The sequence below is a fragment of the Gymnoscopelus braueri genome, assembly GCF_963280865.1.
Source record: "Gymnoscopelus braueri genome assembly, chromosome: 6".
Classification (NCBI taxonomy): Eukaryota; Metazoa; Chordata; class Actinopteri; order Myctophiformes; family Myctophidae; genus Gymnoscopelus; species Gymnoscopelus braueri.
The window spans coordinates 46,267,180-46,294,598 of NC_137607.1; the positions used below are offsets into that span (position 1 = coordinate 46,267,180).

Below are 27,419 nucleotides of genomic sequence, written 5' to 3' on the forward strand. Positions count from 1 at the left end.
TATTTAAACTTTTTGTGATTTTTTTGTAAATTCATTCCCTAATTATTCATTGCCCTGATCATACTACAGCGTCACACAAAAGTATCAAAAGTAGCAGATCTGCAAGCTCGAAACGCGGCGTGAAGCGGCACATTTTGAGCTTGTCGATCGGCTACTTGATATACAGTACATCTGAGGAGACATCTTTCATCAGCTAGATTACTACACTACATCAGCATGAGTACCATAGTGGTATCATTTCTGTTCAGATCTCCAGTCACTGCGGATGTGCATCCGTTGCCAAAGTTGGTGTTTAGATTGTTTAGTTACGGTTGGTGATTTGTTCTTTCTCTCTTGACAATTTCTAAGCTAAAGTAACCACAGTTGTTAATGTATTTAGTTGGGCGAGTTGGGTTAAATTGCGTTTGTCTGTCAAGTAAGTGTGTGTGCACTAGCATTCATTATTTTGTACAGTAGGCCTACTGTTCAGAGCCCGTTTATATCTTTTGGTTAAATGCATAGTTTTAAAATACTAATTTGTAAGGTTTATTGTATGGTTTAAATGGTGTTTGTTATCTCTATCTTATGTTTGTGTGCAATCACCACAAACAGAAGCAAATCCTGCTTCATATATGTCCTGACTAGACATGTAGGTACCATTTCATAAGACCTTCAAAACACTAGACAAAAAATATACATAAATCAGATGCTATTTAATGAATCAACACCAGACAAAATCACTTGAATAATATTAATCAGTGTTGTGAAGCTACATTTAGGAAGAATTATGCTCATCACAGAATCTGACTGGTTCTTCTAAACATGTTAATGGGACACAATGTATTGATACAGTACAGATTTTAAACTAGATAACACAGTTTTGACTTAAAATAATCTACAGAGCCCAAGTATTTGTACAGAACACTTGAGATTAAATTCTATAAACCTAATTAGATGTGGTGATGTAATGTTTCCTCTTTAGTGACCTTTGTTGTTTGTGTGTTGCAGGCTGTATGGAGGGGCTCAATTGCAGAGGTGCAGGAGGTGACAACCAACTGGATCTGGGAAATTATTGTGACATGTGTAACACCCTGGCCGAAATTGGCGTTACTAAAATACATAAAAATCTTCCTAAAGATCTTTACTTTATTTAGGTAGTGGGTTTGTAATGTAAATCATGTAAATTAATTTCCAAATGTAGGCCTAAACAAAGATATTACACAAACCAAACACATATTAAACATTGAAACAATACTAGTATTTTGCTATTAGCTACAATGGTGATGTTCACTGAAATTAACTGATATCAACAGGTATGAGTTTGTTGGTTTTAAAGCTGCCATGGTTGAAAATGATTCACCTGTACAAATACAGTCAGAGTAGTCTCGCGTGGCCAGACTGTTGCCTCCCACAATTTTCAAATGTTTCCGGTCATACAGTCTGAGACTCTCTCTGATCTCTGAGCTCTGATCATGATTAGAATATAAACCGGATGTGATTGTGAAGCCTCCGACCCACTTCCGTTTCGTCTTTACAGTCACACTAATTTATCCTAATATAAATCAAAATCATCTAAGTATATTTAGCTTGCTGCCTAGCAGAAATTGAAATTAAAAAATAAAATTTAAAGATATTTTAAAATATATTTTCGTGAACGGAAGTGCCAGTGTCCTCTCTCGGATTTCGGGAGTTGTAGTCCCAGACTCTATATAGCATTCAGAGATTGTGGAATAGTTGTCTGGCTACGCGAGACTACAGTCAGAGTAACATTAAGTCTTTATTGGTATTCATGTTGAAAAGTTTAGTTTTATTTACATAGAACACCATCACAAATTGTGAATAGAAACTTTTGAATAACTTTTGAACCAAAGCAAAACTACTTTCCCCCCACTAGAAACTGGGCAGAAGTACAATGTGGGTTATATAATGTATATAGCCTCTGCAATTTCTGAACATGTATTTTACAAATCTGTTTAAACAGTGGTGTCTCAATAGCCTGGAAAGAGGTAGAAGTATTTTGTCAACGTGCATCTGTCTTTGGTGGGCATCTGTCTTATTTTGTCAAAGGCTCCTTCAAAGCGTTGCATGACCTGTGTGGTTAAAACAGTGTATTAAAGGTACAGTAGTTGGACTGTAGTCAATAGAGCAGATCATACATGCATTTGCACTCAATTATTGTTCATGCTTTCAGTTAGATAAATCACAATGCAAAGCAGTGAAATTGTAGTCAACACTTGCCTTCATGAACAGAACCTCAATGTGCTCCTCATGGGCATGCTTGTGGAATATCTCAAAAATGAACTGGATTAGAAAGGATCCAGTTACTTGATGTCTGTATGAAACAGAATCTGCAGGATAAAATAATAGAATGGACATCACATACAGTAAATGTTTTGAAAGTATTTAAGTATCATCTAGGATTTAATTTACAAAGCTCTTTTAATCAAAACATTTTTTCCTTCCCCCTATTAACTATTAAATGTTAAGACACACTCACGTGCGGTGCATGAAAGGAGGGAGATGAAGTCCTTTTCGTTGTGTGCAATGGTGGATTCTCCATCAGCCTCTATGCCTTCTGTGTCAAGGTAAGCATCACTAACAATGTCAGCATCATAAACAGTGGCACCATCATGGACAATTGCGGATCCAGCCACCACTGAAACAAGAATGTCTTATTTTTAACTTCACTCACTGAAAGTCAACAAGCCTGAATTCAGTTACACAGAAAACAGTTGTCATAACACTGGCCAGGACAATAGGTAGGAAAACATTGCAGCGCAACTTCAGGGGCATTCCTATTGTAACCAGAGCATCACCTCCTCTGCAGGCCTGGAGGATGAAAACTTTGGGTTTGTTCAGCAGAGCCGGACAGTTCTGTGTGTTCAAGTGTGTGTAGAGCTTATCAATTTGGAAAACGTCATTATTGCTCGGTGTCCAGTGGACGCCTTTGAGGACTCCCAAATTCCCATGTGTCATGATGACGACAAAAACGCTGTCTGTGCCATAGAGACGCGGATCTTGCGAAAACTTCTCGACAGTCGAGTCCATCTCCTGTGACAAAACATTAAATCAATCAATTAATCACTAAATCACATCACATTAAGTCAGTCGCTCACTACATCACTCAGTTAAGGATGAAAATCCTTCAATTGGAGACAACAATTTCCCTTGTTAAGCCTACAGTACCTTCGCACAGAGATTTCTGTGTTTCTGCACATCGTATCCCAACTCATTGAGCAACAGCAACATGTTCTCCTCATCTTTATCAGCACCATTCCTTCTCATCTGAGGTAGAGTAAACTCTATATTAGTGATTAATAAGGCCAGGCGGTTCCTAGAGTACTTATTACGCACAGGGTAAATCTGTGAAGAAAACAGTTTTGAACAGAATTAGAATATTTAGAATACATACAGCTAGCTTATACATCTCTTAATTGTGTTATAAAAAAAATACTTGGCCTTTAAAATTGTGTTGTTAGAATAACTTACGTCTGGATTGCTTAGTTTCTCCCTCTTGAATGCATCAGTGCTAAGGATGAGTTTGTGGGGCATTTCAGCCATTTCACTACCCTTTGCATCCTGAGACGGCATAGTGATTGTGGGGGCCATTTCACAACCCTTAGCATCCTGAGACGGCATAGTGATTGTGGGGGCCATTTCACTACCCTTTGCATCCTGAGACGGCATAGTGATTGTGGGGGCCATTTCACTACCCTTTGCATCCTGAGACGGCATAGTGATTGTGGGGGCCGTTTCACTACCCTTTGCATTCTGGGGCAGAGCTGAAAATCACAAAGTATAGCATCAGTGGCTACTTGTGTAGTGTATAAAGATACAATGCTAGCATAACACATTTAAGGGACAGGTCGATTTTTTTTCTCGAAGTGTACCCCTGGAGAAAATGTATGTGCCCTGATCTAAAATCCCATGATGACCCTCCATTTCGCTGGGAAAAAAAATCAATGACCCTCCCCAAGTGATTAAAAAAAAAAGAGTAACCCTCCCTAGAAGTGTCACGATATATTGTCCCACGATATAGCCTATTGTGATATTAAAATGTGATGCTAGGTATTGTCATGATGTCATACTGTATCGTAATATTTGTTAAATATTTTTTATTATAAAAAAAGTCATAGGAGCTCTTACTGTATGGTGTATGATATTAAATGTAAGCTTATCATAATCACAGTAATTATTAATCATGTCTTCCATAGTCAAGGTATTTTGGAGAGAAATGAAACTTTCAGTTTAGAGCACTGCAGAGGGTGTGTATGTGTCCAGCTGATGCTTGTTGACACTTGTTAATGTTACATGCATCAAAGCAATTATGTCTCTGCACTCTCAAATAGGCCTGTTGGAAATAACTAGGCTGCACTTAGTTGGTAATGTGCAGATGACAAAAATATGAGGTTTGTGGAATTTATATTTATGCAGTATTATTAGGGCCCGAGCACTGCACAGTGCGAAGCCCTATTGAAACTGCAATGATTATTATTAGGGCCCGAGCACTGCACAGTGCGAAGCCCTATTGAAATTGCAAAGATTATCATTATTCTTTGCAATAATGAAGCGCATGAGGCACCAACATACTCAAAAAGTTGCGCTACTTTGCACACACATCACAAGTGGCATTGGTTGATATTTGATTGTCCCTATTTTTTTGCTATAACCTTTGAACGGTTTGTTGTACAGACTTGTGAGTCACGTCACTTGATTCGAATTGAGAGTCCTTGTCCTTGATTGTAGCTACTTAGCCCCACCCCCTATTCAATATTTCATAGTTTGCGATAACTTTTAAACAGTTTATCTATCTAGGCTGTTTGTGATCTTTGGTTCAGGTGGTCCTGTGGAAGAGAGAAGTAAAATTCTTTGCAGTGTTCTCATTTTCATTTTCTTAAGGTCTGTGTGTAATGTTGCAAGGTGCAACAGCTGACCAAATAAGATGGCAATTTCATAACTGAGAGACATACAATCTAAACTTCTTTTTTTTTTACCTGGCAACGCAAAAGAAGAATTCCATTTCTTTAGTTGTGGATATGTGTTGAGAATCTTTGTTTTCTTTAGAAGTTTAAGGAACTGAGATGAAGTTCCCTCTCCTCTATCAATCATTGTATCTAAAAGGAGAATACAAGCATCTTCTGGCTGTGCTGTATTCTTCAGTTTTCGATAAAGTCTTCCATCAATAACTCCATCAGATTGTGCATGCTGTAGAATATGGAGATCTGAGCTGAGCCACTCGACAAGGTTCACCTTGTTGGCGACCAATATGTTCACAGACGAGCCCTATAGAAATGAGTAGCAGGTATTATATTTTTTTTCAATATGCAACAATTGTAACAATGACACCTTCTTTTGAGTTGCTATTTGCCAGTAAACCTACCTGTAGATTATCTACGTCAATGGAAGCCATGGTCTTCTCTGGATGAGGCACAGCTGACAAGCAAAGAAGAAATTAAATCTTTCATTGAAAGGGGGAGATACTGTAAGCGCCACTTACAAACTTTCAACGTTGATGCCCCACAATATGGTTCACCTACATGTATGAAAATTGGTACATACCTCTATCATGTCCAGACTTACAAAATAGTCTCTTGGAGCCATGACCTAAACCCAGCAGGAAGTCAGCCATTTTGAATTTATTGTGGCGTTTAAGCATTTTTTGTTGCCATTTTCACGGTTCGTACTTTAACGAACTCCTAGGAGGATGGTCAGTATCACCTCAAACTCGTTCAACGTACCCAAGAGATCTTAACGATGAAAACTTATCAAAAACGCGAGTTTTTATAAAACGGCGTGACCGTGGTGAAGCGTCAAACTTCCTTGTTTCACCGCCAAACAGGAAGTGAAAATAGCCGATCTACAAGGTCATGTTTTTCCTTTTTTCTATAACTTTTGAGCAGATAGCCATATAGACTTGAGGGTGGTGTCATTGGAATCAGATCAGAGTCCTTGTCTTTCATTGGTTTAACTTGGCTCAACCCCCTTTTCTGATTGGTTGATATTTGTAAACTCCTATATTTTGCTATAACTTTTGACCTGCTTGTCGTAGCCAAGTCCTTGTTAAGTGTGCCTGCCATATAATGGCAAAACACTTAATCCGCCATACTTATTATTTATTTATCCTTGCAAATTTTGTCCGTCCGTAACTGCCTCGCGGTTTACACTACCGCGGCAATATATACATCAAAACGTGCGGCTTGGCCGGGAATGGTGTGCGCGGACGTTTTTTGCCGTTACGCGTTACCATTGTACGTTATTCGCAAAAAACGACGAAACCCCGCCCCTTTTGGCCGCACGTGGTGCCCCAAATGCTACTCCTCCCACACGGTTTACACGTCCCCGGCAATGTACGTATCAAAATGTGTGCGGAACGGCCGGGCCAACCAGGCTATTACTTTTCTTGCCGTTTCGAGTTACCACGGCGACGCAATCAGCAAAAGGTGTTACTTGATTTGAATACTTTGTATCCTTTAAAATAGAGAGGGGTCATTGACCACTGTTCTGCTGTACTAAAAAGGTATTATTATTCAAACGGACTATTTTATTAATTCAAATTAGCTGACCCTCCCTTGGACTACATTTAGAAAGGCATGACCCTCCCCTATTTTCCTCCAGGGACCCCCTTCTGTAAATTTCGACTAGTCCCTAACTGAAAAGAATACATCTTCTCTTGGTAAAATGCAGTCAGGACCAGTGGTGGAAAAAGTACTCATATTTTTTTACTTAAGTAAAAGTATCAATACTGTAATGTAGAAATACTCTGTTACAAGTAAAAGTCCGGAATTAAAAAAATACTCAAGTAAAAGTACAAAGGTATTGGTATCAAAATGTACTTAAAGTACCAAAAGTAGAAAGTACTGGTTATGCAGAATGTCCCATGCATTTCACAAGTTTTCAAATGAATAAAATGTATACAAATCTTTTGAAAATAGCCGATCTACAAGCTCACAATGCGTTGCGATGCGACACATTGTGAGCTTGTAGATCGGCTACTTTCAAATGGCCGAAATGTATAGGGTTGAAGTGGTTAATGTATGTTTTGTAATAATAATCAAAATCTACAAAGTTTCTAGTAACTAAAGGTTTCTAATAATTGTAGTGGAGTAAAAGTACAATATTTGCCTCTGGTGTAGAAGTAAAAGTACAGAAAATTGGAAATACTCCAGTAAAGTAGAAATACCTCAAAATTGTACTTAAGTACAGTACTTGAGTAAATGTATACTTAATTACTTAACACCACTGGCTGTTATAGCGCCACAATGAAGCTGATTTGAAATATTTGGGTTGTGGCGGTACTCAGGCCCGCTGACAGGCGGGGCTAAAGGGGACAGTTGTCCCCCCACCCGGAGGGGGGGGGGCTCAGGTGGGGGGGGGGCTCCGCCGTAACAGAGACGTCGCAAGTTTATTTATTTATATTTGTGTGGCGAGTGGCGACGACGGTCACTGGACGGGTGTACTGTAACTGAGCGCTGCACTGCGCCGCGCTGGGGGGGGTGATCACACAGCTGAGCTAGCTAGTAATCAAACTGTGTAAGCGCGCTGCGTGCGTCGCGACGTGTCTGTGTGTGTGTGTACGTGTGTGTCAGTGGTGAAAGTGGGCCGGAACGGTCAGGAACAGCGTTCCGGTAAAAGATTCGGCATCGGAACGCCGTTCCGTTAAGAAAAAGTCAAAGGCGGCTGTGAAAATCCCATATTAAATAACCTGCCACAGACCCATGGCCATGTTCAAGAAGAAAACTTAATCTACTAACGTCAGATTAACATACATGGCGTCACGACCATTCATTGTGCGTAAAACGGGACACCCTCACTCTCACAGATCTGTGATTTCCCACCACTTTTTGTCTGACTTTTTTTTTTCTCCCCCCGTTCCATATAAGCTGCTGCTTTCATCCATGAAGTAGTTTCAACTAGGCTACCTGAGTACTTCTACTTCTATTTCAAAATAAAACGTATGTTGAATTGTAACATTACAAGTATAGATTTTGAAATGCACATCGTTTTGAAAGGAAACCAGATTTCTGGGGGCCGCTTGCTTGACTAGTAACGTGCGTCAAGTCTACGTTCTCAAACTCCATGCTAGCTTGAGTAAAAAGTAAATAACACGGACGTGGGTCGTGGGACATTATGGAATATAAAGACTTTTGGGCAAAAGCTCATATTTACCACCATGCTCTCTGAAACCAAGACAATGTGGGCCTATGGAACAAAAGTGTGTTCTCTTTTGTCATCTTTGCAGAAGGTGAGTAATTAATCTAATGCTGACAGTGGTGGAAAGTACCTGTTGTGTTATGAGGTTTTGTGTGTCACTGATGCAGCACCGCCGCCTAGCGGATATAATGGGAAATGACATGTATGTAAGCAGATGGAAATAAAGCCAGCATTGGAATAGCATGTCGTCGTACCGAGCTCTCATTGTTACTACTATTATAAGTATAGCCAGCACAACCTAACATGGTGTCAGAAGCCGTAGTTCATGTAAGAAACAACCAGAGTTTTTTTTTGAACGAGAACCTGCGAGGATTATTATTTTTTGTACAGCTTGGCTGATACAGTGAGGAGCTAAGTGGCTAACAAGCTAACAAAAGACCGCATGTGAGCGAGTGGACGCCTCGGGAAGAAGGGAACCACGGATTTCGCCATTATGGACCGGTTTCAAGTTATGCCGCCACCACACTTTGATGTCACAAAGCCAGAAGAGTGGCCCAAATGGATCAGAAGATTCGAGAGGTTCCGGATTGCATCTGGCTTAGAGCTACAGTCAGAGGAAAATCAGGTGAAGATGTGATAACTTCACTTCGCATGACGGCGGAGGAGTTGAATGTGTACAGTACAGTCAAAGACAAACTGAACGCACACTTTGTAGTGCGCAGAAATGTGATTTTTGAAAGAGCTAAATTCAACCAGAGACAGCAAGACGCTGGAGAATCTGTGGAGAGCTTTATCACAGCACTGCATTGTTTATCAGAGCACTGTGGTTATGGACAGCTACATGACGAGATGATACGGGACAGATTAGTTGTAGGCTTGAAGGACAAAAGACTGTCTGAGCAACTTCAAATGGATCCTGAACTAACTTTGGAGAAAGCTGTCACTCGTGTCCGCCAAAGTGAACTAGTTAAAAAGCAGCAGGAGATGCTTAAGAGCAACTTCAGGGCAGAAACCGCAGGAGCTAATATGGACAGTGTTCATAGGCAACAGCGCCCATTCAACAAAGAGTGTAAACAACACACAGCAGGAGACAGAGCTGGACCTGTATGTGAACATGGTGATGTCTAGCCTGCCAGCAACAGATGGGAGGTTAAGGGAGATTAAAAGACACCAGGAGAGTGATGACATGCTCAGAGAAGTGAGAAGGTACTGCACTGAGGGGTGGCCAGACAGATTCTCATTAGACAGAGCATTCCTACCTCCCAACAATTTGCAGGCGAGCTTACTGTGCATGATGGACTGTTACTGAAGGGTAGTAGACTAGTCATACCAAAGTCACTGCAAAAAGACATACTACAGAAACTGCATGTAGGACACCAGGGCATAACAAAGTGCCGAGCACGAGCCAAACAGTCCGTCTGGTGGCCCGGACTGAGCACGTAGCTACAGAAGATGGTGGAGAATTGTGACACTTGTGCAAAGGAGAGGGTCAACTTCAAAGAGACTCTACTGCCAACTGAGTTTCCTGACAGGCCATGGGCTACAGTGGGAACTGATTTTTTGAGTGGAAGAGCAACCATTACTTGTTAGTGGTAGATTACTTTTCTCGCTACATAGAGATTGCTAAACTCACCTCAACAACATCAGTAGCAGTTATTGAACACCTCAAATCCATTTTTTCCAAGTTTGGCTGTCCGTTCATTCTGAAATCTGATAATGGTCCCCAATACTCTTCTGATAACTTTAGACAGTTTGCAGCTAAATGGGGATTCACTCATATCACTTCTAGTCCCAGGTTTCCCCAAAGTAATGGAGGGCCAGAGCGTGCTGTGAGGACAATAAAGGACCTCCTGGACAAAGCAGAAGACCCATACATGGCCCTGATGGCTTACCGAGCTACACCATTGGCCAAATGGGTACAGTCCCGCAGAACTACTCATGGGCAGGAGAATTAGAACTACTGTTCCTGTCATCCCATCCTCCCTTGATCCAAAATGGGCAGACATCCCAAATCTGAAGGAACAGGAAGAAAACAGCAGACAGAAACAGCGGAAAGACACAGAGCACGTGATCTGCCAGGTCTACAACAAGGTGATCATGTATGGGTCGCAGACACCAAAGAGAAAGGGACAGTGTTGGCGAGGACGGACATGCCACGATCCTACGTCATCGAGACGCCCAGGGGAATCTTGCGTCGGAATCGCAGCCACCTTGTCAGCACACCTGTGGGCCCCGCCAAACCAGCCGATCTTCCAGACATCACACCGCTAGCGATCGACCTACCAGACGGCGATGCAGAGACACACCAACCAGTGGAGCAGGGCCATACTCAGCCACGGAGTCCTGAGGCGGGGAGACGCTACCCAGCGAGAGTGAGAGAACCACTGAGGTACCTGAAAGACTTTGAGGCTAAATAGCAGGTACTCTCGATTGTATGAGTGATTACTGGGGCAGAATAACCCCCACACTCAGCTGAAGGTTTGGGCAGTCAACCCCACCTTCATAGATAGGTGAATATTTCATTGTTTGGAGAAAAAAAAAGAAAAAAAATATATGTCATGGTTGTTAAGTTTGGGAAAGTAAAAGAAAGAAAAGTTGAATTCCTAAAAGAATATTGATTTAACATGACTGGGGGGAATGTGTACTGAAAAGAAAAAAAGTTAAGTAAAAACAAACATTTCCATTTATTGTTTATACTCAGAAAGGGGGATGTTGTGTCATGAGGTTTTGTGTGTCATTGATGCAGCACCGCCGCCTAGCGGATATAATGGGAAATGACATGTATGTAAGCAGATGGAAATAAAGCCAGCATTGGAATAGCACGTCGTCGTACCGAGCTCTCATTGTTACTACTATTATAAGTATAGCCAGCACAACCTAACAGTACCCAAGTACATGTACTCAAGTACTGTACTTGAGTATAATTTTAAGGTATTTTTACTTGACTGGAGTATTTCCAATTTGCAATATTTTTACTTCTATTCCAATACATCTCAGAGGCAAATATTATACTTTTACTCCACTACAATTATTTGAAAGCTTTAGTTACTACATACTTTGTAGATTTAAATTATTATGACAAAACATAAAACAATTGTGAGTAAAAGTACTCACAAGGACTGGAGGACTTTTACTTTTGGTACTCAAAGTACATTTTTATACCAATACTTTTGTACCTTTACTGTGGAAACACACCAGACTTTTTTCGCACACACGATGCACACACTCGCATATACGCACACGCGCACTTTTAGATCCAGTCCTATTTTAAAGGTCTGCGTAGGGGGACTCGCGTATCCGCGCACCTGGTGTAGCCGGTATCATTGATAATCAATTGGATCTATACAAACGCGCTGTACGCACCACGCATATACGCTCGCTTTGAAAAGTCTGGTGTAGATCGGCCGTTACTGAAATACATTTTAAATTGACTTTTTCCACCACTGGTTATGAACAGAACTGACTATATATTGGCTTGAAGTGGCTAAAGTGGCCAACGTGAAATCGCGCAAAGACACCGACTTAATGTTTTGAGGTAAAAAAGAATAATAAATTAATTCAAAAAACGAGAAAAACCTGAAAAAGAATTAGAAGAAATTAATAAATAACGCGCCCAGTGGTGTAAAATAACGAAGTACATTTACTCAAGTACTGTACTTAAGTAAAATGTTGAGGTATTTTTACTTTACTGGAGTATTTAAAATGTTTAGTACCTTTACTCCACTAGATCTCAGAGGCAAATATTGTACTTTTACTCCACTACAATTATTTGAAACCTTTAGTTACTTTGTAGATTTTGATTATTATTACAAAACACACATTAACCACTTCAGCCCTGTATACATTTCTGCCATTTAAAAATAGCCAATCTACAAGCTCACAATGCGTCGCGATGTGAACACATTGTGAGCTTGTAGATCTGCTATTTTCAAATAGTCACCTGAGGTTAACTTCAGCTGCTCCTCTTCCTCTCTGCTCCTCTTCCTCTCCTCTCTGATCTGTTTCTTCACCTCCGGCTTCCTGCCCTCGCTAGTCGACACAGATGATAATGATGATGATGATGAAGATGTGTCCATGGACCAGCCTTCACACCCACCTCCTGACGGCTGCTCTTTCTTTATCAGACACAAATATATATAAAAACGCTTGAAAACAATTACTTCATTAGTAGTGTTGAAGATGATATTTTAATAAGAGCAAAGCAAGGCGTGGTCCATAAAAGTGTTCCTTTCTGAAAATGAGGAAGTCTAGGAGTGAAACAAGAAAGAAAGAAAGTCCTAAGTGAGCAAAGCAATACGCAATGCAATACTTTTTGAAGGTCCCGATCCGCGGATCCAGGTGGTCTTCTTAATAAAAATAGCAAAATCAACAGGAAGATAACATTTCTATAAAAAAAAAAAACTGTAGCTACTGGGTTTGGTGATGTTCTATATTGTCTGAATCAACTTTGTTTTCGTTCGTTTCTGTGCTAGAAGAGAGCTGTTTTACCGTACAATGTAAGTGTATGAGGAGCATATTTTGAATTATCAATTTCTAATCAATGGAGCAATTATTTTTTGTCCACATTTGGAGTTACATCATGGCAAGATAAATACACAACCCAAACATCTACCAAAGTGGTCTTGCCCTTTTAAGGTAGTGCATACACCGGTAGAAAAGCCGATGTGAGTTTGGTTCGGTTGGGCTCCCCCGTAAAGTGTGGACTGACAAAAACATTTCAGATTCCTGTGTCTCGTGCTCGCGGCTCCCTCTGTTGGTGACAAGTGGAGACTGGCTCAAGCAGTGTGTAGGCTGCACTACAGCCAGCTGTAAGCAGTGTGTGGGCTACACTACAGCCAGCTATAAGCAGTTTGTAGGCTACACTACAACCAACTGTAAGCAGTGTGTAGGCTACACTACAGCCAGCTATAAGCAGTTTGTAGGCTACACTACAGCCAGCTGTAAGCAGTGTGTAGGCTGCACTACAACCAACTAGTTTGTAGGCTACACTACAACCAACTGGAAGCAGTGTGTAGGCTACACTACAGCCAACTGTAAGCAATTTGTAGGCTACACTACAGCCAACTGTTAGCAGTGTGTAGGCTACACTACAGCCAACTGTAAGCAGTGTGTAGGCTGAACTACAGTCAACTGTAAGCAGTGTGTAGGCTACACTACAACCAACTGTAAGCAGTGTAGGCTACACTACAGCCAACTGTAAGCAGTGTGTAGGCTACACTACAGCCAACTGTAAGCAGTGTGTAGGCTACACTACAGCCAACTGTAAGCAATTTGTAGGCTACACTACAGCCAACTGTAAGCAATTTGTAGGCTACACTACAGCCAACTGTAAGCAGTGTGCAGGCTGCAGCCAACTGTAAGCAGTTTGTAGGCTACACTACAGCCAACTGTAAGCAGTGTGTAGGCTGAACTACAACCACCTGTAAGCAGTGTGTAGGCTACACTACAACCAACTGTAAGCAATTTGTAGGCTACACTACAGCCAACTGTGAGCAGTGTGTAGGCTGAACTACAACCACCTGTAAGCAGTGTGTAGGCTACACTACAGCCAACTGTAAGCAATTTGTAGACTACACTACAGCCAACTGTGAGCAGTGTTTAGGCTACACTACAGCCAACTGTAAGCAGTTTGTAGGCTACACTACAGCCAACTGTAAGCAGTGTGTAGGCTGAACTACAGCCAACTGTAAGCAGTGTGAAGGCTACACTACAACCACCTGTAAGCAGTGTGTAGGCTACACTACAGCCAACTGTGAGCAGTGTGTAGGCTACACTACAGCCAACTGAGCAGTGTGTAGGCTACACTACAGCCAAGTGTGAGCAGTGTGTAGGCTACACTACAGCCAACTGTAAGCAGTGTGTAGGCTACACTACAGCTACCTGTAAGCAGTGTGTAGGCTACACTACAGCCAGCTGTAAGCAGTGACATAATGTACTTGGAGCTGAATGAATGAATGAGGAAACAATGAGGAACAGACAAATTTGGCTCCGGTAGTTACAACATCTCAGAGACACCAAACACCCAAATTTAGCTCGGGTCCCGCCCACCCAAAACTCTGGATGACGTCATATTCCAAACCAATGTTTTTTCAGCTCGCCTAGTGGAGCATGCACTGGGCTTTTAACCTTGCGTGGCCAGATTATATCACTGTGTGGATCACATTTTTTTTTGTTGCACTGGCAGATTCGTCTGGTCCCAGGCTATTGGGCTTTAGTTATACTCATTGTGTTAATAAGTATCTCACCTCTGGTTTCTCCTCCATCTTGCCTGAGGCCTTAATTTCCCCCTCATCTTCCCTGCTTCAATAACAACATATAAGTATTAACACATTCATACAATGTCAAGTGCAATCTGACTCCTGAAGTTACACTTGGTTAATACAGTAGAACAGATAGGGCATAACACCCTTAGTAAACTACCGTAGTCAACTAATTAGTCATTGGAATCTTGGTGACTATAGGTTAACACACCTAAACCATCAGCTGCCCAGTTTAGGAAAAAGAGGAAAGAACAGGAGACATTTGTACAAGATAAAGATTATGCAGCAATGCAGGCATATCACCTTTGATCTCACACATAAGTCGCTCTGGATATGAGTGTCTGCTAAAATGCCTAAACTGTAACTTGAGTATGATTTTATGCATGTAATTAAATAGGCTAAAACTTGTTAGTTAGCCTATATTGCTATGTTGCTTGCTACACTATTATACAAAAGGTGACAATATTACATTTCATATATATGGAATATGCATAACTTTGGATATAATATCCCAGTTTCCTCATGATAATGAGTGTTGAGTGCAGCAAAAACGATTACACCCCAACTGGGACATTATTGATTTGGGGAACTTTCATTGAGTTAATTTGTTCGTTTTCTGTGTGTGTATATATATATATATATATATATATATATATAGCTATAGCTATGATCAAAATGTTAAAGACGAGCTGGGGCTGTGATTAAGCAATGATATTAAATATAATAACATTGAGATGTTAGTGAATATGCATAAAAAATACTGTATGTGTGCAGTGGGAAATGTTTGCCTGTTTCTTGTACGTTTTGTCTGAGCAGAAGAAGGGATGAGCCAAGCATAACTTCACTGTGGGTCTTTTCTCTGGGTCTGGATGGATCATCCTCTCGATGAGATCCTTGGCAACCTCATCCTGAACATGGTGCAGTTCGTACTTTCCATCCAGAATGTTGCCTTCACATCTAGTTGCTGAGCCAAATGGATGGTGTCCTCCAGACAGGGTGTAATATAACAACATTCCAGCCACCTTTAGAATGAACATGAACATTTAGTGATAGTACAGTATATGTTGTTCTCGTTGATTAAATTGTTCTCATGCAGAATTAGAACAAACCTGGATGTCGGTGCTGCATTTATACTTTACAGGTATACTATTATCACCCTCTTCATTCAAGGTCTCCCTCGCCATCCAGCATTTTGTTCCTGCACTGCTTGTGAAATATGCTGTTTGTCCTGTGGTCAACCGTCTGCTTATTCCAAAATCAGCCAGTCTTCCCCTCCCTCTAACATCTGCAGGGCAAATGGGGTCGTTAAATATAATAAAACAAAGGGGTTTTAGATTAATCTAAATAAATTCAGCAAATTGTGCCTAAAATGTCTGACATTATCTGCTTGTTTAATTTGTCTTCTGTAGCTTACCAATCAAGACATTCTGAGGCTTGATGTCGCGGTGGAGAATTGGAGGTTTCTGACAGTGGAGCACCATTAAGCCTTTAAGAGCCTGCTTTGCAAGCTGAAATCTTTCAGAATCTGACGTATTCTTGATGTGTTCTTCCAGTGTGTATTCACATAACTGCAGAACAAGGTATCCAAAGTTCTTATCCTCAGTAAAGTCCACATATCGTACAATTGAAGGATCATCAAGCTCTGGAAGACGTAAAAAGCCTTCCTCGTTCTTCAGCACCGCATAATTGTGCTTAGTCATTCTCTTCACTGCAACTTCAGTGCCGTCATCTCTTAACCCCAAGAACACCTCAGTTCCACCACTTCCCTTTGCTATAAGGAATTCTTTATCTGTCCCAAACACAAGACTACCAACTTTGACAACATTGTCATCGTCAGTGTTCGCAAGTTTCTCCAACTGTTGACTCCACTTTTCACTGACTCTGTGCCATTTTCGTGATGGTGGTGACGGATCCATTTCTTTGCTTCAGAATAGCTGTGGGGAGACAAAAATGGGAGCTCAATACATCTGTTTGGATTAGATTTTTATTAAGCCCCGGAGTGGCCATATATTAAATAAAATAATGTACTGAGGCCATGTTCTACTATTTTGAGCGCACAAAAAAAAATATACAGTAATTCGTTCTCATGTTTTGGTTAATTTGAGCGTGTGACTTATGCAATTTGTGTATTGGTCTCATGTTAATCACTGTATCCAGCTTTTTTTTCTGTAAAGGTGGCTATGGGTAGCCTTGGAAAATTGTCTTATTATATAATATTTTCAGTGACATATAGCCTACTCACGCAGTGAGTGCACCAACTATACCCAGGCAATTAAGGACTAAACTATAAAACTATCCCTAGTATCAATTTCTTCACCACAATAAAGCCTACATTAAACGCATTCTTGTGACAGCATAGCCATCCTAAATAGAACAAAAATGATTAACATTTAAACTACCTTTAAGGTCCACTTCACAAAATATGTCATATTGCGCTAATGATACTGTATGCCAGTGTAAACATGCTCTTACGGTTTTACAGCTGAGTATTGATTGCCCTCTTTTTGGGTCTGATTGTAGTGATCCATGTGGTAAAAACCACACTATTTTATTTGTGTGATGATTAATATCCAGTCATCTGACTTTTACCTTTCATAGGCTGATTAAAACTGGTAAAGGGTCCATTTGGTTACATGTGTACATTCTTAGAGTTACTAATGGATATACAGTATTCTCCCTGTTGAAGCTATAGTCTCTGTGGAAGCATATTCCCAGTGTAGTTGTCTGATCGGACATTGACATAGTGGACCACGTATTATGTGGTGATTATAAATTAGGTTATAGACTGGGTTTAACTGAGATATACAGAGCTTGCGTACCGGGACTCGAAGTCACTCGTAATCAAAGTGTCTAGCGTGGATATATGCTACATAGACTCTGACCATTCTGCATCATTTAATACCAACTGCCAGTATACAGTGACTAGACTTGGACCATGCCACATTTAATGCCGCACTTGCCAGTATACAGTGAATAGACTTGGACCATGCCACCTGCTTGCCAGTATGAAGTTAATGACTTGCCAGTCTCTAGATTTTCTTCAGAATACTGTAGCTAACCACTTTTATCCCTGGCATCCCAGTTTTGGGCATGTCATTACAGGCAAAAAGAAGGAAAACAAATGTCTTAAAGGTTTCAAAATAGCTGATCGACAAGTTCATAACACGTCATACAAGTTCACAATGCCATGCATTGTGAACTTGTAGATCAGCTTTTTTCAAAATGATTTAGATTGTTTTGTGGTTAAGTGGCTCAGTGGTTAAAGCAGAAATACTATGTTTTTTCACCATGGGCAAGGCAGTTTTATTTGTACTAGATTTGTACAGGCCTTCAAATCCAGCCCTATATTGTGCTAAACAGAGCTCTGTCACCTTAGGAAAAACTATGTTGTGTTTACTCCTACCTCCGGGAGGTGTATGTCAAATTGTTGGGGCCATTGTCACAAGCCTATTCATGTAGCAGCAATAAACTGAGCTTGTGTTGTTGCGTGTCTGTTTAAGATACAGAAGAATTTAGGAATATCCAATGTATCGTATAACGTATAAATTCCCTTCTGCTCAACTGGAGATGAGAAAGGTTTTTAACGTTTAAAATGTTTCTGCCTAAATGTCAGAGGATGTTGCAGATATTAATGAGTTGTTAATTTATGCTGACTAACAACAGCCAAGTCCCATGTTGTACTAATGCCAAACGGACCAGATCGGAGCATGTACCCCTCGATGCGCCTCGACAGCCCGCATCCAACGAGGATCGCCATTAAAAGCAAAAAGCACTAATCTACAAAGACAGTCAACGCGTTTTTCAACCACCTCTCACTCCGGGGTCCCCGTAGCTCTGTTAGGAGCGATGCTATTCCCAGGGACTGTAAATTCCACTACCGTACGAGGTCTCCAACTGTAGTAAAAATAAAGGAAACAATTTCACTACTCATCAAAACAAAGGCTGTTTTGTGTTGATGAAAGTCTATTCTCCACGGTGGGGAACATCTCAGGACCCGTCTCTATATAATACACTTTTTGGGCAGAAAATAAAATATGTCTGCCAGACGGAAAATATTTTAATTACTCACCTGCATCCTCTACAGATCTGGTCAATGGTAATTTAAATTTATATTGACCAGATCTGTAGAGGGTGCAGGTGAGTAATTACAAATAATTTCCTCAATAATAATTTATCATTGAGGGTTAGATTTTGAAAATGATAGCACATAACAGCTATACCTGTGTGGGGTATTACAACTGGTATGGTGCAATATCAGGTACAAAAATACATTTCATTGGTGTGTGGTGGTGACTCCATGAGTCGATGAAATAATAATAATAATAAATATAGCTGCAAGCAGCGATAAGCGGGGCCAGGGAATGCAGAAAGAAAAAAGAAAGAAGCAATGATAAGTAATATGCACAATAAGCCATTGAAACATAGAAGACTGAACTTGAGAGAAAGACCATGCAATTAACATGAGCATTTTAAACCCTCACTAACCCTAACCTCAGTAAAACAACGCCTAAGCCTATCCTCAAGACACACTATGTGTAATCCGAATAATGCCAAATCATGATCACCTCAATACATTGTCGTGGACAGGGATCGAACCAGCAACCTACGGACTCCAAGACTGCCTTTCTTCTCATTGAGCTAGATATATGGCCTCCCTGATAGTGTCTGTTGATATTTATAAGTATTTCCGTTCATTTTGAACCAGGCCTCTGTGTCCCGAACTACTCTAGATCACTGGTTCACAAACCATTTACCAATAAAGGCATTTTTGTGTCTCCTCAGAACGAAAACTAGTGAAAGTAGCCAATCTACAAGCTCACAAAACGTTGCTATCTGAAAAGTTGTGAGGTTGTAGATCGGCTATTTTCACAATGAAGTATGTCATACATTAAAAGAGAGACAAAACTATAAGTAATATGCACAATAAGTCATAGAAGACTGAGCTTAAGGTCATGTTTTTTGCAATGCCACCTCTCACCGAGAGAGAGAGAGAGAGAGGGGGAATAGATTGAAGAGAGATGGAAGCAGAATGGATTGATTGGACATCTCAACCTATAGCCATTAACAGGAATCGAACCCTCAACCTTCGGATTGACAGGCTGCAACACTACCTATAGTGCTATAGCTTTGTCCAGGCTGAGGTTGTCTGTTGAAGATAAAAGTGAACCAGTGAAAGCAGCCGATCTACAAGCTCAGAAACACGTTGCTATCTGAAAAGTTTTGAGATTGTAGATCGGCTATTTTCAGAATGAAGTATGTCATACATTGCAAAAACATACCCTCTCAAATAAGCTTTTCATGTTATCTTTATCAATTGCACATGTGTTCATTGATACAGTCTTGTTGTTTGCAATGCACTTTAAATGAAGTCTGCACCAAGTGAGGCTTAAACCGGGATGTTGTGAGACATTCACTTAAGCGGGAAGCCATTGGACCAATAGACCTGATCTAGTGAAAACGGAGGTCAGAAAGATGATACCATTTCACGCAAATAGCTGAAAATCCTGGGTTTAAGTGTTTTTCAAACTGCTCAAAATTGCGGGCAATCTAAGGGCGGAGCTAACTGGTAAAAGTGATACATGTGTTCCTCATGAGTCAAGGCACATGTGTAAGCAGGTTTAATGGCTGTCGGCCAAACAAGGCATGACTTTTGCCTGTTTAAAGTTTCCATTTAAAAAAAATTGCTATAGCGCCCCCGTTTGACCAATTGGAGTAAGATTGGTTTCAGTGATATTTGGAATGACCCTGTACATTACTGCAAATCTTCAAAGAAATGTGAGTCTGCATGTATGTATTAGGGGCAGATGAATAATTGTCATAAAACTGCAATATGCATTGGCTCATTAAAGCTTCATTTTTTCACTTATGGAAACTGCATCGTTGAGTCAGCGTAGGTCCAAAGTTCATGCGTAAAAAGTTTTGTGCAGATTACTCCAAAATCCCTGGAGGAGATATATGGCCGAGTTTCGTAAAAAGCGACAGCACGGTTCACCCAGAACTGCGAAAAGTGGCAGAAACAGAAGAATACAGGCAACATTAAAACAGGTCCAGAGCTGAGCTCTGGCCCCGTAATAATAATAATAGGGGTAACAATAATAATAATAATAGTTTGACCCCACCTTTAAAACCATCAATACTGAATACCATCAACATTCTTTGCGATCCCACACTGTTTCTTCAGAAACAGTACTTTCTAGTGTTATCTTCACTATTTATTATTATTTATTATGGGGAGACGGGCCGTACTCCCATGCTATGGGATCATACGCCCCCTCCCCTGTCTAGCGCAAGCAACACAGATGAGCTGACCTACAAGCCCACACCGCTTCCATCAGCGATGCGTTGTGGTCTTGCAGATCGTCTGAACAGCTCCGCTCGTCTACCCCTCTCCGTAGTTCCTCACACACACACACGCACACGCAGTCACGCACACACCAGCTCAGTTGAAAACAGCTTATCTACAAGCTCACAACGGTTGCATGCATCCCATCCGCAATTATAGCCTACTAGAAGTTCGGCCCCCCCTAACCCCCCCCCCCCAAAAGAAAATATTGTTTGGGGGTACAAAATCATGGGATAAAAATAAATAAAAAATCACACCCAGTGTGAAGTGGGCGGTGTGGTCATCACAGTGATGGAAGAAGTGATGGAAGAAGTGATGGAAGAAGTGATGGAAGAAACCATAACTTTAAAAAAACGAATTTATCGTTTTTTTATGGTTTCTTATATAGGACTATGCACATGTGTCATGTTTCCCTAGCCAATCACAGTCCTGAATAGACTGTGATTGGCCAATCACGGTGCAGGGTTAGGGGGGTACATTTGTGGCCAATCACAGCGCAGGATTTGGTGTGCAAATATCCAAACCTCACATGTAGGGGCGGTTTCACCGCCCAAAAAATATTCCCAGAGGGTCCCCCCCCCCCCCCCCCCCCCCTTAGGGGTCCCTGGAGACCCTGGGGTCTCCAGGCCGTGACCTACAGACACGGCGAAGGAAAACTGTAAAGCCACAGCCACGCATGCGAGATGTTGCACATGAACTCTGCAGCCGCACTGAGGCACTCCAACACAAACACTCTGACATTAAGCTTCACACAACATTCACCACAATGACAAACAAATTACGTCCGCGCAAAAGTAAGCGAGGGCTAGCTTATTTTGGGGTTCAAAAATCGTGGGATAAAAATTTCCCCCAATTTTTTTTTACATTTTTTAAAATCCGCGGACCCCCTGGGAGTCTTGGGACCCCTGCGAGACATCGTGGACCCCCGTGAAACATTGCGGACCCCATCGGCTGTTTTTTTTTTTTCATGAAGATTGATCGTTTTTCCCCTTCAGCCAATTGCAGTGCATTTTTGCCACCTCCGCGACTAATGTGACGCAACGGGACTTTTGAGATGGCCATGCCCAAAATAGGTTGCCTTATTTGGATACATGCGTGTGACTGCCCGCCCCTGCCGGTTCTCTGAATTTTTATTTTTAAATAGGCTCTGTCATGATTAATTGACCACATATATGAAGTGAAACAACTAAATTCTATCCAAACGATATCTTAAAAGTAAATTCCGTGCCTCAAAGAAGAAGTTTGAGAGCTTGTTGAAGTTCTAAAACAGCAGAGAGAAGTGCGGAGAAAACTGCCCAGAGAAACAATGGCTGCCGTTCGTGTTTGGTCGGCTGCACTGAGGCTGCACTCGGATCCATTCGGGCTCACTCGAACTCGCCACCTGATTGGCCAACTTTTGCTGTCAATCACAGAACGATGAACGACGACGCTGATAGGCTCGGAGAGTGAGGTTGGGTTGCCATGCCGCAGTGCGCAGCTTTGTGTTTTTTCATGAAGCTGGTTGCTTGTTGCTCGCGCACAATCTGGCAACAGCAGTGAAAGACGAAGTCAAACCAGTTAAAGACAAATCAAACCAGGACAAGTCAAACCAGACAAGTCAAACCAGTTAGCTCTCGCGCATGTGCCTGCATGCCAATTGTAGTATAGATATGTTTGTTGTTGTTTTCCTTCTGAAGGCAACGTCGCATTCAACTGTCTGTACTGATGCGTTAGCTACATGCTAACACAACACAGTGCCGTTCCTTCTGCCTCTAAGGGACAGATCGAGGGGCTGAGAGTCATAAAGTCATTTAATCATAAAAAGTAGGCCAGTTTTAAAGCGCAGCATCTGTGATTTACAACAGCCGTTCTACACGCTCATCACAATAGACATCGCAGTCACTTGAACTCTCAATAACCTCAGTGTTAATTTAACTCTGAAGTGCCCTTCTCTACATGCCTGTCTAAGACAAGTCCCTTATTAGAGCAGGGGTCTTCAACAGGGGGTCCTCAGAGTACAGAGTTTTACAATAACCACTAGCATCCTATTTCTGTGGAGAACTTTAGCCAAACATAGCAGATCTACAAACACAACTGAGCTTGTAGATCGGCTATTTTTGCCAGAGCAGACCAAGTTGGAACGAAAAAAGTTTAATCTGCAAGCACAATTTCATACAATATAGAGGGGGTCCCTGCTTCATCTCTCTCTCAGCTAGGGGGTCCTTGGCCTGAACACGTTGAAGACCCCTGTATTAGAGTATTCCTAAAACTGTATATCTGTAGACTAATTTTATATTAAAATATTATATTAAAATATTAAGCAAGAAAATGAAATGGACAATAGTCCATTTCATTTTCTTGCTTAATATTTTATTTTCTTCATTAGATCATTTACTGTGTATGTAGAACAATCTGTGGTACAAGTTCCAACAACATTTTGCTGCTTGGATCTTTATAAGTCAGTAACAAAAAAAACTTCTTCAATCTTGCATTCAGCACAATTCTAATACTGTAATTCACTGCAGAAGGATTTATGTTTTGTACCACAATAGGTAGGATATAGTCCTATACATTTAGGCTTGAATGACAGTGATCAGGCTAGCACTTTATAAATAAAAAAGATTGTCTCATTGAGGTATGACATTTTTCTTCGTACAGCCCCAGAATTCGCAAGTAGAAAGTAAAAAATAATATTATATATTATATATTAATATTATAAATATTTATATATTACATATAAATTTAATATATATATATATATATATATATATATATATATATATATATATATATATATATATTAGATATATATGTTAGATGTTATATATATATAACATAATATTTATATATTAAAAAATATATATATATAAACAAATACATATATATAATATATATATAATATATAATATATAATAAATTACTATTTTCATTGAAACAATGAGAATCTTCTTATAGAATCAATTCTTATGCAGGAAAATCGTCATTCACATTTGAGCAAGAATCGTGCAGCACTAACACACACACACACACACACACCACTTGTTTGCCATTTTCAACCCTAAACCTGAAAACTATACCTGTTTGTGCACTGGTGACTCGCACCGGAATTAGCTGATCTACAAGCTCACAATACTGTACATCGTGAGCTTGTAGATTGGCTATTTGCGGTGCACGAAACTGGCGCGCAACTACGGTAAGTATTAAATCAGGCATAACTCTAACCCACACTAAGGGTGTGAATCTTTTGCATCCCACGGTTAAACTCGATTCCAAAATTCATTCATTAAACCTTTTATCTATTTTCTCAGAAATACATTGAGGGCAGAGCCCTCATTTTCAATGATGCCGAGATTACAGAAGGCATAATACGACAGTGTAAAAATATTGAAATAAGAACAGCAGGATAAAATAAGTTGTGTATTGTGAAAACAATAATAAAGACACCTTAATTAAAACAATTTAAAACAACAAGATTGGCGAGCAAGTTTCTAAATTGCCCCAGTGAGATCATGGAGTCAATATTTAAAGTGCATTGCAATTCATTCTAGGTAAAGGGAGTGCTAAAAACAAAGGCTGTTTTACCTTAAGCTCGGTGTAGGCCCTAAGGACAAGTAATTTGTGTTTGATGAATGAAAATCTATTTTCGATGCATAACTATTCTCAATTCAAAACGATTCCCAAGAAATGTTACGCTTGTTAATTTTATTTCATTTTACTTGAATATCACCCATTTTTTTTACACCTTTAAACCTTGGGGATCCAGTCAGATTGGGTGAGGAGGGAGAATGAGAGGGTTCCAATCAAGTGTGGCTGTAGATTTGAGGGCTATATGAATTAATAATCACGTCAACCAATTGCCCTTCTAGCATCACCAGGACTTCGATAGATACGTGTCCACGAGGAAGCAGCCAATAGGGTGCAACTATACCCGTCCGGGAAATGGGATGTACAGTTCCTGACCATCAGATGCAAGCATGCAACTATTGCATCCTAGTTAATAATATAAACACATAAGACACATATTTCCCAGTGAATCTCTTAGTTACACCAACATTTTCTTGTCAACATAGTTTTGTTGTGAGGAGATTTCTATTTTAACCATATAAACCATTTCTCATGTGAGGACCAGGGAAATTTTCCTCACAGTGGCCATTTCTCAAATTATACTATGTTTGTGAGAACATTACACACACACACACACACACACACACACACACACACACACACACACACACACACACACACACACACACACACACACACACACACACACACAGAGAGAGAAAATACAGCATGCAGCTGGTAATAATATGACTTGTCATTTATTCTTGTTTGATGGCTAACTAGTCCTTCATATTTTTAGCTACAAACTCTGTTCCAACTGTACAATGTTCGGCCTACTTAGGACATATTGGCTACCATTTGAATTTTTTAAATAATAACACACACACACACGCACACACACAAGCGGACAATGGAGGTGTTTCTTTTCTGCCCTGACTCTTGTTGCCTTCCCATTCTTATTAAAAAAGTATTCAAACTTTAATGTAACCAATGAAAATAATTAACAAAAGATTAACTACAATAGATCCATTGGAACACAGGCTCCTTTTTCCATTTCCTGAAAATGTATGGTTTTGTACAAGCTCCATTAAGAACCTCTCACTCTGCTATAAGAGGTTCTTAATGGTGCTAGTTTTGTACATGCAAGGTTACGATTCTACAGTCACATAAATGACTCAAACTTGTAATAATAACAATGATTTATGATTCATGTGTGTGACTCAGGACATGTCAAGAGATATACTGTATTATCTCCTACTAGTAGGATATAAAGTAAAGACATATTACCTTCATGTGTATGTAGAAAAGACGCTGCTGATCTGAACTGTGTGAGTTCATCTGAGGAATGTGGGTTTTAACTACCTCAAACTCAAAACATCTGACGTCACACTGATCTAACCTGAAGTCTAGTGTCAGGTTACTGTGTCTCTGTATTTAAGGTAGAAATGCTATATGTATGCCGGGAACATTTGTAAATTGTGGGAGGCAACAGTCTGGCCACGCGAGACTAGTCGGGAGCGGACCGGATCGCGACAAACCGGAAAAACGTCTCTCCCAAAATAGGTCCGTCCTATAAAATCCTTGATGCGGCGTAGTTTCGCTTATTTTTTAAACATAAATGTAAGTGTACTTTCCGGAGACTATTTAGCGTCTGTATTATCCGTATTATCCCACGGGGAAATTCTATTCCATTTAAATAGGGATTGGGGAACCAAAACAAAGCGGCACCGCACAACCGGATCGCGACAATCCGGAAAGAGGATCCTTTTTCTTTTTTTTCCCCAGTAGGCGTGGCCTAGACCGGATCATATGGGTCTTTAGTAACGCATACCAGGCTTTCCTCCGAGGTGGAAAAACTGGTGACGCGAGGTTAGCCCAGCCCATGTGATGATTAAATCAGGGCCATTGTGTGTGTGTGTGTGTGTGTGGGTGTGCACACGCATCCCTATGTGTTCACTCTACTGAGTGCATCTCATCCTACTTTCTCCTTGACTCTCATGTTCTTACATGTTGGTAGACAGTAAGACTAGACACCCACTGCAGCCCATGTGTTGATTAAATCAGGGCCATTGAACACCCTTTACGACTGTGTTGGTAAAAAAAATATTGAACCAACGAAAAGCATTAAAAAGCGCTTCTGACAAAACCAGCTAACTCCATACATAGGTTTCCGCGCGACGTCATCACAGAGCTGAATGCGCAATCTGCGCATGCCCGGGGTAGAACGAACCCGGAAGTGCCCTTCACTCTGTTGTTGTGTTCGGGAGTTAGATAGGCATAATGCTGCTATTATAGGCATAATAGGCATAATGCTGCTATTGTATATAAAAGACGAACAAATCCAACTTCCGACAAATCATTTTTATTTAGTAAACAAGATATTACAAACTGCATAATTTAATCTACTTTCATTAAACCCGGTGAAGACCATTTCTTTTATGAATGTAGATTTGACCAGAGCTGCTGCGGGTAATAGCGCCCTCTATAGGCTCACCCCTCCACTGCGCGCGCATATCCTCTCATGTTTACAAACAGGAAACCCGTCTATAGAGCACCGAAGTCGGACGTCACTGCCACTAGAGGGCGCTGTTTCACTGGTTTGTGGCTTTATTTTTTGTGTTGAAAGCCTCAGCAGCCACACATTGAGACAGCCTATACCAGGGGTCTTCAACGTTTTCAGGCCAAGGACCCCTTGGCTGAAAGCGAGATAAAGCAGGGACCCCCATTATATATTGTATAAAATATTATTTTTTTCATAGATTTCATCGGCAGCTTCATAGACTTCATAGACTTCACAGCACTATCATGTTGGATTCGTGTTAATGTGTATTTTCAGACATTTAACCATGCACTTAAACAATACTTAGTAAACCTGACTAGCTGACTGAATAGCAAATATACAAGCGCCTCGCAGCGCGAGGCGTTGTGTGCTTGTAGATCTGCTATTTTTAGCTAAAGTTCTCCTCAGAATAGGGATGCTTGGTTGAAGTGGTTAATGTAAAAATCACACAAAGATTTGGCGGACCCCCTGTAGTAACTCTGAGGACCCCTAGGGGTCCCGGACCCCCTGTTGAAGACCTCTGGCCTATACTGTATGGTGACTTTTCTTTTTGGTTTATTCATATTTAGTTTATATTTATTTT

The 27,419-nt window shown here is 40.6% G+C and overlaps 1 protein-coding gene across 2 annotated transcripts; it reads right to left on the reverse strand.

The window, feature by feature from the left end:
- Positions 1–782: 782 nt before the first annotated feature.
- LOC308087428 (caspase-1-like) lies at positions 783–25,652 on the reverse strand. Of its 2 annotated transcripts, XM_080431272.1 has the most exons (13): positions 25,564–25,652; positions 15,805–16,324; positions 15,500–15,675; positions 15,192–15,412; positions 12,071–12,245; positions 5,360–5,412; positions 4,974–5,262; positions 3,469–3,761; positions 3,166–3,342; positions 2,796–3,030; positions 2,477–2,635; positions 2,218–2,327; positions 783–2,069 (listed from the first exon to the last, which is right to left on the reverse strand). In XM_080431272.1, the coding sequence occupies exons 4-13, from the start codon at positions 15,225–15,227 to the stop codon at positions 1,968–1,970; spliced, it is 1,629 nt and encodes a 542-aa protein (XP_080287398.1). In that variant the 5' UTR covers positions 15,228–15,412; positions 15,500–15,675; positions 15,805–16,324; positions 25,564–25,652; the 3' UTR covers positions 783–1,967. The 2 variants fall into 2 exon arrangements, with proteins under 2 accessions (XP_080287398.1, XP_080287399.1); XM_080431273.1 differs by lacking the exons at positions 15,192–15,412; positions 15,500–15,675; positions 15,805–16,324; positions 25,564–25,652 and adding an exon at positions 14,376–14,420.
- Positions 25,653–27,419: the final 1,767 nt, after the last annotated feature.